At 37.0% G+C, this 11985-nt stretch overlaps 2 protein-coding genes across 2 annotated transcripts in view; both read left to right on the top strand.

Moving 5' to 3' along the window:
• The window catches only part of LOC105013628 (homeobox protein Hox-C4a), a 56440-nt gene that overhangs the window by 2413 nt on the left and 42042 nt on the right, over positions 1-11985 (top strand). The gene's annotated exons all lie outside the window — the stretch shown is intronic.
• hoxc9a (homeobox C9a) lies at positions 5799-8566 on the top strand. The gene is made up of 2 exons (XM_010875279.3): positions 5799-6654; positions 7679-8566. The coding sequence occupies exons 1-2, from the start codon at positions 6084-6086 to the stop codon at positions 7924-7926; spliced, it is 819 nt and encodes a 272-aa protein (XP_010873581.2). The 5' UTR covers positions 5799-6083; the 3' UTR covers positions 7927-8566.

Below are 11985 nucleotides of genomic sequence, written 5' to 3'. Positions count from 1 at the left end.
ATTCCTGCATTTGTTTTGCAATTGATCGGCTGTTTTTATTGGCTGTAAATCCTTCATTAAGAATACTAGATTACTTCAAATAAACAGAATTGAAAAGTTGGTCTGTCAAGTAGAATTTTATTAAAAAATATTACGGTAATAATTAATTCCCTTAACATTTCTCACACTATAAGACCTGGCATACACACATATATTATTTAATTTGAAAATCAGTGGCGTATTGTATTCATTAACTATTTAACATTATTCCACGTTTAGCCTACAAGGTTTATTTCTTATGGCACTCTCAAAGCCCACTATCTTTCGTGGGAGAGCATGTGTTTATATTTTCTCGCCATTTTGTCTTGCTATTCCCCCCCCCTACACACACACAACAGTAAGTGCAACTAGCAGAGACAGTCTGGAATCCAAAGTCATTTTCATTCAGTTCAGTGAATAGGTGTCTCCTTCTGGAATGCTTCCCTGACAAAGAGTTTACTGCACTCGAAAAGGCAACCACAGGAAACGCACTCTGCTTACATATTGAGACCTTGTGATATTCGCACTGAGCACGTGCACAATTGCGTACCAGTGCCGAGTTACACACAGAAATTATGCACAACTGTGTCGCTACGTTTGATATATCTTCAAGTTCCACGGGTAATTATTTAAGCCTTTGTTTTTGTACATAGTTCATAATTGCTCATGTTTGTAGGATATTGTATAATAAACTACACATTGGCAGGAACTGCACATTTCAATATCTCATTTGCGCTCTTAACAGGTGTTTCGAAAATAATACAACAAATTGGATGTATGTTTCATTTAAATCTAGGCTTTACAGTTCAGTAGGCATGTCCGTGTGAGTCTACAGCGTAACTGAGCGGACAGGGAAGTACTAGTTGTTAACGGTGGTGTTAAAGGCCTCGGCTCATTGTCACCGCCACCTGGGTGTCTGGGTGTGTTTATGCCTTATTTAATCTGATATAAGGCTTTATCATTATGAAACTCTTTCACGAGACATGCTCTGTCTCACTAAAAAGTTGTGGATTGATAAAAGAAAATGATTCGTGATCATTGATATCTAAACACACATTCTGAAATAGTGTGGTCGAACATATTGGCGATATGAGGTTAACGAACCTCAAAGCAATAGAATAATGTCCCCACAACGCTTGCACTGTAAATGTACATATTTGGTCATTAAAGATAACATGTAACCTACCCCATGACGGATCCTAGGAACGCTGATGCTGCCTAATACTGGGTACTGGGGCTAATGGGAATCGTAATCAATTACTGAATATGAATACCAGTACGCAATCCACCTGCAACATTTGCTGTAATGCTCTAGTGCATAAAGGATTTTTCTGTGATCTGAACGAAATTCGCCCAAACGAATAACTTGCTTGTTTTTACCCTGTAGTCTTAAACGCATTCAAGGCAAACTTTTATACTGGCACGAAATTGCGCCATGCAATTTAAAGATGGTGGTGCCATACGTAGCATTTCTGGAACTCATAGAAATACCTCATCCTTAGTTTGGCTAAATGAGCTGTTGCTTGAACCATATAATATAGGCATTTAGTACGTTCGTGTTCTTCGTCAGAAGAACAGCATGCTGTTTACTGAGTGTGTTTTGAATGGAAACATTGGTAATTCCACACAAAGGTCCGAGTGTACGCATTTTAACATACTGTACTGTAAAGGCCTATTAATTATACCTTGTTCAAATATATGTTTCACGACATACAGGAATGCAGTGTGCCTTGTTCCCCAGTTTCGATTTTACTTGAACGTTACCTCGATCGCATCATATTTTTTACATGCCAACTTGTTAAAAGTTATTCCGAAACCAGCACCTATGAGCAAACGTTTTCTTTATACGTGTGGGTATCTACAGTATCGAAAGAAACTTGCATTGTTTTCCATTCAAATCGTACGTTTACATTATAACAATTCCACAATACTGACGATGGATCAGCTCCTATTGAGAGATGTGACCACCATGCCTGCAGATCGGCCTGTTGGGGCTATATTATGTTTATTTACACAACACTGATCGGTCACATGTCAAAGACAATTGCTGACAGTATCATATGCATCATGTAAACCAAGTGTTGCACTCTTGGATCGATAATTTATTGATTCAATATGTGATTGTGCAATTGAAAAAAAGCCCATGTGTGGCCTGGGTGTTTCAGAAGTCTTGGGTGACGCATCCGGTGCCCGTGAACTACTGCTGGGCCTGGTTGGAGTCCGGGCCGCTAGGGTTTCAGTAAAATAACATAGTTTAATCATTCACTTGTTTGAAATATGTCAAATGCTTGGAAACGTTGTATTCTCTAAATGTGAATTTTAAATTTAGAAATATTGCTTCAAGAAGGGACTCGCAACAAAATACATATCATCATGTGTTTCTGACGCTGACGCTAAGATTGCTATGTAAAATAAGGCCAACATTAATAGTTCGTCTTGTCAAATTTGCCAAATACTTTCGGAATGCTCCTAGTGGGTTATGGGGGATGGATTTTAACATATTGATTGAGAAATTCCCATTTAACATTAAAGGTCTAGCTGGTGAGTTTACTTGTACATGTAAATGTGTATTATTTTGGCAGCACGTGCATCAAGGTTTCCAACAATGACCTTGATCCACATAATCTTACATCTATTAGGCCTATAACTCGCCAAAATAATTAAGGAAAAGGCCGTAAATCACACTCAAACTTAAACATGCTTTTATTCAAGCATTCAGGTTGTTTTGATAAAAATTCAATTTGTGTGCAAGATAATGACTTCTTAGTGTCTAAAACTGCCATTTTATACAATTTCTCCGGGTATTTATTTGAAGTCACGCACTTGACCGTTTATAACGTTTTCTTATAATGTAATTGGCTTAAAACATAATGTTTTGGACATACTGCACTTTTACTTCTTAAACATATTGATTGGACCGAAAAAGACATGCGCGAAAATATGCATTCCTAACGTTCCTGGTTGCTTTTATGAATTAAGAATTGGGAACCGATTTCTAGCAAGATACTGCTGTTTGGCACCTCCACTGAGAATCGAGCCTCTTTGAACGCCATTGTTGTCTACGGTGACTGTCTTCCTTTGATCCATTCATCTGCAGTATCCATCGCCCTAACTAGCTTGCCAAGTTTGGACAATGAATTCCAATGGCAATGCCATTGCTCTAGACAAATATCAAAACACATGTTGACATTCAGTGTAAATGCACATTTTTATATCATTTCCTAACATTAATACTGAATATCCCAGTATTGTGAGAAATCATCTGATACATTTGACGTCTGAAAATGGCTAGAATTGTAAAAAAGTACAGACGCTGTAACTACACTCTAAAGAAAGCTATGCCGAAATGTCAAAATTACTCTATTACTGGCTCATCAAATGTCCGTGCGTGCACTGGCTGAATAAAAAAAAAGACAATCCTAAAAAAAAAGGAACAGATTTAACTTACAACGATCAAGGACCATGGTGAAGTGAGCTCGTTTGGGTTGTACTACATGCGTAACGCAGGCTTGATCAAGCAAATAACCATTACTTGCAGTGAATGAATGAACATGAAACCAGTATAAGGCTTTCCACTCTGGAGTTGACTCTATGGGGTAGCATACATGCCGTAGGCCTATAGCATCTTAACAATAGCCGTCAGGACATAGGCAACAAGGTAATGTAGCTTGGTGAAGTTTCAAAGTGATAAACAGAAAGGGAAATAATAAAATGTGTGTATACATATATATATATATAAATATAAACATAATCAATTGTATATTTTATTTTGTTTTCAATAACCAATTGTACAAACATTCAAATACCTATAACAAGACAAAAAAGCAGCATTATGCATTTTCATTCAATACGCAATTCCAAGAGCAATATAAATTCATTTCATATGTGTGGGTCAAATATCGCCTCTCTGTGTCATAGACATTAATGCATATAGCCTATTGAAAAATGTATGGAATTTCTACAAAACAAAATTTCCACATTTCCAGTAATTTTTTAAGGTTGTATCTTTGTCAAAACACTGATCCGCTGTGACATAACATGATTAACTATTGGTAAATGTATATTATTTTGTATTTTTCTAAATAGTTCACTGTAGTTTCTCGACACAATAATTAACGTATTTTTTTGGTCTTTTCAGTCAATACTAAATTCCTATGTATTTGATAATTGTATTTTGGACTTTTAATAACTTTTCAAGTAAGCTACACTGCATATTTTGAGATTTGAAGAGTTGGATATCTTGTTTAATTACCTATAGTTAAAATAGGGTACTGCACTCATTGTGCCTGATTAGAGTACTGCGTATCTAAATAAAGAATATCTGAAAAACCGATATGAATTGTCCTCACCACATTGAAAACAGAACATAAAAATGCCATTGCCAAGCTTTGTTTGTCTTAAAATGTCATTAACCACAACCATACTATCCATCTTTTCAGACTTAGGCCGTTTCATGATTTAATCTGAACCAGTCATGACAGAAAGATACATAACATATTAACAGCTAAGAATGGCATACAGACTTGTGTGAGTATATTGCATATTATATGAAATTCCGAATATGCGTTAGGTACTGAGTTAATGTAATAAAATGTATGACAATATTTTGTCATATTCGTTTTAGGTTTGAGGACAAAACATATGATGTAAAATGACTTCACGGTACCAGTTGTCAGAAGCTACCGTTCATAGTTCCATTGAGTTATCTGCGGAAATATAATTTTGGATAATTATGTGGAATTTAAAAAGCTAAAATTGAATGTGTTGGATGTTATTATCTTACACACGCATTCCAAGAATTGCTCAGCCTTAACCATTACATACTACAGCCTACCTTGAGGGCTGTTTTTGGTGAATGCACTTGCGGGCTCAATTATTGCAGTTCATTGTGGCTGAGATTAAAAATGTCAAGTTTCGAAACGTAAATGTATTGTTTAGCTGTCCTATTATAATACCCATTTATTCTCTAGGAATGTATTATAATCAAAGGGCTTATTCTGAGATCAACTAATTCCACATGTATATTACAAAACAACAAAGTGTGGTGCTTTTTTGTAACCCTTCAAATCTAGCTGGATTTTTCCTTGTCAATACTTATTTTCATCTGCTGCATAAAATCCCCCGGCCTCTGTTGTTGCTCCCTATCCTTACCATTCCGTTTTGATGGGACTTGTCTCATATGCACAGGGTCGGTTTTATGTTAAGCTATAGGAATTCGACTGCAATTTTATTAACGACAAGTTTATGAACAATCAAATGGTCCTCGTAAAAAATTTATTGAAGGACATAAAAACATGTACGGTCACTTGACGTATACAGCCGCTGTAGTGCGCAAAATTTCAAGCATCATAGTAGTATTCCCATCCTCCTTTGTCTATGCAAACTCCATTTTTGACAAAACTTCTATCCCAATGATGGCTGTTTGTTATCCGTGCGAACTTTTTCTTCCTTTTACATTTTGGTGCAATGGTGGACCATCCAATAATACTCTGGCGGCTCAGAAAATGTTAGTAGAAAATGACCCCCCCCCTCCCCACACACACACACAGAAAAAACAGATAGGCTGTACATGATGAACGCAAAATGATTAAACGCCTAATGTGCTAGAGAGTGAGTTTCATTATCTATTTACTGCTGAACTATGTCTATATGTACATAAAACTGAACTACGGAGAGACAAACGCGCACTAGACAAAGATTGATTACATCAACAAATAGTTCCTACGATTTCAAACCAATCCAACCCTGTTGGTTTTAAGACATAATTGAAACTTTCTGCTCATTCTGCTGCTATTTAAACAACTTCGAAATATAATACTGTTAAAATTACCTCTTATGCATCCATGGAAAAACATCTGAATATCATTCTATAATCCATTTCCTATTGCAATGCTATCCCAGCATAACTCGCGCATTGATCCACTGTGCAATTTTGTGGGAGTAAATATAATCACGTGTTGCTTAGGCGGCCAATAGCAGCCATGGAAGCTTTGAGAAATAATTACCTGCCTTGATTGTTCTATGGGTAGATAAAAAAGTACACATACACTCCATATAATAATCGGATGCATGTAAAAGAGACGGGAAGCGTCGACATGTCGGCCACGGGTCCCATAAGTAATTATTATGTGGATTCCTTAATAAACCATGAAAGCGAGGATGTTCTTGCAGCTCGATTCTCGGCTCCTGGTTCACATCCGACTGGCCCTCGTCCTACTTCCCTCGTACCGGAGTGTGGAGACTATCCTTCCTGCAGCTTTGCCCCGAAACCGCCGGTTTTTACTACCTCTTGGACTCCTGTTCACTCCCAGTCTTCAGTGGTTTACCATCCGTACAGTCATCAACCTCATTTAGGAACGGACTCAAGATATGTGCGGTCATGGCTGGAGCCGATTTCGGGGGCCATGTCCTTCCCTGGCTACCCGGCCAACAGCAGGCACTATGGGCTGAAGCCAGACGCCTTCCAGGAGCATCGAGCCGGTGACTGTATCGCCTCAAATGGACGCACCTACACGGATTATATCTACTGCACCTCCGCTGACATCCGAGAAAAGACCCAACCAAACATCCCTTCTCCGGAGACCGAGCTTTTGCCCTCCGTGAAGCATAAAGACGAGAAGCCAGAATTAGACCCGAGTAAGTTCATTCCCCTTTTTTAAAACCGAGAATATGAGTAATTTGTACTGCGATTATGTGTTAATTGCATTTGGAGCTGGAGAATACTGCCCCTATGCCATAGTATGTTCTTTCTTCCCCTTATTCTTTCCTCGACTGAATCTTCTCTGCTTGGGGGCTACATTGAGGATATAAGAGAGACAAACGCTAGTTGGATTGGGCTATAAAACGACGAGTGGGTTATAAAATAGGACTAGCTGGTTATAAAATCCGACTACTCGACAAACTAGTCTGTATGCTCGTTGTAATTTTCTGATTGGAAAATATCTCTGGGTCTCTATAAGTCTGTGTTTTCCACATTTGCTAGAATTGGGATTTTCTGTCAATAGTGATGATTATTATATTACATTTTATATGGCTACCATTGTTAATGCTACTATTGTATGATACTAGAATGGCACTATATCTCATTAGCCTACTGATTAACACATTTTAATAATATTTAAAGAGAGAGTCAATTGGATATTATGTTGCTTATGTGTAGTAGCCAATCAAGTATATCTAGTTTATAGATCCTCTCAGGAAAAAACAAAGAGAAACCGTAATACAGGAATGAACACATGGTGTCTGTTTTCTGTTATACATATATAATTATTTTCCATTTCAAACCAAATTCAACCTCTAAATCCTAACAACTTGAGGAATGTTTAAAACATATTCGAGTGACTTTCACTACTGACTTGTAAAGGCTTGAACCACAGGCCGTTTTATGGGCCTATAAAGCGAATAAGCCCATTGAGTATTTTACGACGGCAAGTCCAAGAAAGTGAAACCATGGAAGAGCGTCACAATATTATGTAAATACATGCGTTTGTTTAAAAATATATTTACGCATACATTTTAGCGATTAAACCACCTACACATCTGGATTAAGGCTGTCCTTTGGAGATCCACAATAACAGGTTGATAGGGCCTAACCATTTGTAATGGCTTGAAGTTTGATTTTATTGCTGATAATGTGCTGTTTCTATGTGTTAACTTTCAGATAACCCAGTGGCAAACTGGATTCACGCTCGCTCTACAAGGAAGAAACGGTGCCCTTACTCAAAATACCAGACTCTTGAACTCGAAAAGGAGTTTTTGTTTAATATGTATCTAACCAGAGACCGTCGATACGAGGTGGCAAGAGTCCTTAACCTCACTGAAAGGCAGGTCAAAATCTGGTTCCAGAACCGGCGGATGAAGATGAAAAAAATGAACAAGGAAAAATCTGACAGCAACAAAGAACAATAATAAAGGAATGGTTAGCCAACATCAACCCCAAACGGTCAAAACAAGAATCAGACAATATAAAATAACCACTCTTGCTATGGACAACAACAAAGATAAACCAAAATACATGACACTAACTCCCTTTCTGATTTTGGATTTTGTGGTTGATGTTGTTTTTGTATTAACCTTTCCATGTTTGATGCTAAATCTATTTTTTTCTCCCCGTGCACCTTTCTTTGTCCAAGTTTTAAAGAACCGACATGTAAGGAAAGAAGACATTCTGCACTTACTTTAAACATCGGTGTAGGCTGATGCTGTGTTTAAATTCATAAGGGGCATTTGAATTAAACGTATTTTGGATACATGTAAAACCACCCCAGAGTATAAGGAATGGAACACTGGAATTATTTTAATTTCTTCACTCCATAATTTATGATGTCCATGCGAATGTTTCCTCTGTTTTTTTTAATGGTGTGCAGATGTAGTAGCATTTTTTGTACATAAAGAGAACGTCTGCAGTTTTAACAAATGTCTGTGTTGTGTCTGTGTAGTAACGTAACAGTTTTGTGTACCTATTGTGCATTTCATTTTATTTTAATTGTATAAACACGTGTCCTTCATATAAAATTGTAGTCCTACTTAAATATAAACCCTATCATGATGCTTGTGTTTTCTCTTTATTTTCTTGCTATGCTCAAAACAGAAGTTAAAATGATAGATATGTGTAAACCCTTAGCTTACTAAACACATTTCAGGAGCGACAGAACACTTCGTGTCTGTAAAGGATGACAAAACAAATGCACATTAACCATATTTATGGTAATAAGGAGGGAAACACTTAAATTGAATTGCCCAATTTCCCTGCACCTGAAATATTGAAAGCAGATGGAACGTTTCCTAATTATGACTCTTATTATTTGTTGGCTAATCAGATATTTAGTGCGCCAGTGGGTGAGGGATTTTTCGGAGTACACCTATTGAACTATGCCAAAAGCCCAGTGTCATTTAACGAAAGTTCTGGTGTTGCTGTATTCATTATATTTTAATGGATTTATGTGTAAAGGTTACCGCCAGCTGAACCTCGTAGTTTGCATTGCTGTGCATTGTTGCCTTCCAGGACAATTAAAATGCAGAGGTTTTAATGTGATGTGGAATTGACTAAAAACAGTGCTTATTTATATTTTGAGAAACAAATATGTATTTGATAAAAAGTTGAATTTCCCCACACGGATATGTTGGCAAATGCACATGCAAATGTAGTTAAACTTTCCAAAAAATTGTTACGTGTGGGATATTTTGATATCTCTGTGGCTGAACCTTTCGAATAATATTTTTTGGGTTTCCACTTACAACTACATGAAAACAAAACATTTTATTATACTGGAATTGTCGAAGAACTGATTAAATATATCGGAAATGTTGGGATTTAAAAGTGACTAGGTGTACTTAAGGCCCTGTGCGTAAATGGGACACGTATAAGGCTGGTCAGAACTGTTCTACTTAGATCGCTGAGAAGCCAACCTGTTTTGTCAACTTGCTATAATAAAACAAATAATAGAAATTCCTACAATTAATTAAACATAGAAATATATTTCTTTTTAGAAGATACAAATAAATCTTACGTCAAAATACATTCCCCCGTCTGGCATTTGTTTCCTGGGTTCTTGGCCTAAATTGCCTTTTTGTGGTGTTGAACAATACGGACAGGATGCTGTAATTTCAAAGCCCAATCCAGTGCATTTCCGAACAGGACAAAAATGTTGCCTTTACTGCCCTGTTGGAGCTCAGTTGTTTGTCTCAAATGCAGACGAACAAAGCAAACCCGACTAACTGGCTAGACGTCTGGGCTAAATTACTTTATGGTTTAATGGTGGGACGGTGGGTGATGGTGGACTCGTTCAAAGGGAGCTTGCTGCTAGTTTGTCTGTTGGGTCCACCGCAAACATGTCGGCTACGTTCCCCCCGGACACGTCAAAGGCCTTTACCCGCAAGACGAAAGGAAAGCCTAAAGTAACATGTCCACATGGGACAATGCCCTCAGAATCATGTAACTCTCCTGGTTAGAAGATATCCCTGCCGTGTGTCGTAAAGACACAACAGCTATTAGAATTAATGCATATTTGTGTAAATATAATCTTGGAAACGATATGAACATATATTTTCAACATGCATATGTGGTTAGTAAATGTATTATGTCTACGGCTACATGCATATGTTTATGAAATGGTTTACTAAACCATGCATGGCGCAGTTGAAGTTGAATGTTGGTGATCGACCTCGACAGTAGATGACGCTGTTGACCGACTCTTCGGGCCTTTAGACCACTGCTATACGCTAGTGAAATTGAATTTCATGTTGCAGACATAGGCACTAGACGAGGTGTATACTTATAGATCTACCGATGACATGGATCTTTTGAAATGTATCAAATAATTTTTTCAAGAAAGTGGTTTGGAATATGTTGTAATGCGATGGATTGCCTCATTTGTATGGCTGCCTGGCCCATAGGACACAGTTAGCCTGAGATGTGGCCTATAGTAAGATGTTTTTATGCTATAGGTCTAATTTATATTTTCACATTTCTTTAACTGAATGACCCATATTGACATTGTATGGCCTTAGTATACGTAGAACATATTTTAGCTAAATATTTGTGAATAATAATATAATCAAATATTTCGACAGGAGTTAGCATCTACGCCTAATGGATGATAGATATCAAAACAGTGATTGCCTAACAGTTGGACTACCATGTGATCTTTTAATTTTAAGCGCAATTTTAACACTTTATCCTAAATTATACGTTTCCATTTTAACCAATAAAATTGAAATTCAACACTACTGTTGTTTGCTTCTTGGGGTTTAAGGCCAGGTGTTTTGTAAAAGCACTTTTTGCTGATGTAAAAAGGGCTTTATAAATAAATGTGATTGATTGATAAATTTCAAATGTTTTAATAAGCACAAATTTATTTATTTTTTGGACAAACGGTAAAGGTTTGAATAATAAAAATATAACTACTAAAACTTAGCTTACACCAAACAATATTAATATGGATAACACTAATTGTTGTGATAACGATCCTGCTGTAATTTTGCCCATATTTCAGGAGCATTAGTAGCCCAGCAAAGTGATGGTCTTTAGTCCTCTGTGCTTTTGTTGTTATAATATTTTGGTAACAGCAGCTAAAATGTCCACGTTGGTGATGTGCAGCAATGATCTTAATCAGCATAGGCTAGACTATATATAGACTGTGACAAGTCTATAAATTGTCTCTGTGTACCTTTCATATTTTACGATGATGTGTTGAAATCGTCAGTAACGCCACAAAACCCACATGAGCTTATTCAGGGGAAGGCTTTGCTGCAACTATGCTAAACACAACTGAAATAAACACTGAGCTATCACAATATGTCCGCTGAAATAAGGAGACATTTAATTTAATGCAAAAATGTTATTAACTGCAAGCATTTGATTTACTACTTCTGCTCACAGGTTTAACAGGGTCTGTAGTGAGTTTGGTAATCCACTGGTCCTGTTTATATTTGCGCCTGTTGTGTTTCACGAGCTTAGGTAGTTGAAGTGCATATAGGACTGGTAACAAGCTATAGTTAAAGTAGGCCTAGCACAATCTGAACACTTAGCTTTGGCCGACGTTGAGCGACAATGGTAACCATTAGACACTATTATATTTTTGTGATATCTAGAGAGGCCTTTGTAATTATTGCATGTCATTGTTATTATAAGGCTATAGCTTTACAACGTAATGCTAGGTCTGGCATACACTAGCTGTTAAAGTTAAATAGGCCTATTTTTTATAACCTGTCATAAATAGTGCAGACATAAAGGCTTGTGAGTCCTGAACCAGTTCTATTGCGTAGGTGAAGTATTAGGCATCATCTAATTAAAACCATTAGCTGATATAAGGAATGGGTTTAAACTATTGTCTACTGAGGGTACATACTAGGAAATTAGGACAAAACGGTTTAAAACGAATCCTTATATGATGGAAGTATATGTAAACACTGTGTGGAGTAATTGGGCTACAATGATATTTTGCAAGTTTATTATTACTAAACAAT

The sequence above is a fragment of the Esox lucius genome, chromosome 12 (genome assembly GCF_011004845.1).
Source record: "Esox lucius isolate fEsoLuc1 chromosome 12, fEsoLuc1.pri, whole genome shotgun sequence".
Taxonomy (NCBI): Eukaryota; Metazoa; Chordata; class Actinopteri; order Esociformes; family Esocidae; genus Esox; species Esox lucius.
Note: the sequence above shows the minus strand (reverse complement) of the source record. Positions and strands in the feature narration are given on the sequence as shown.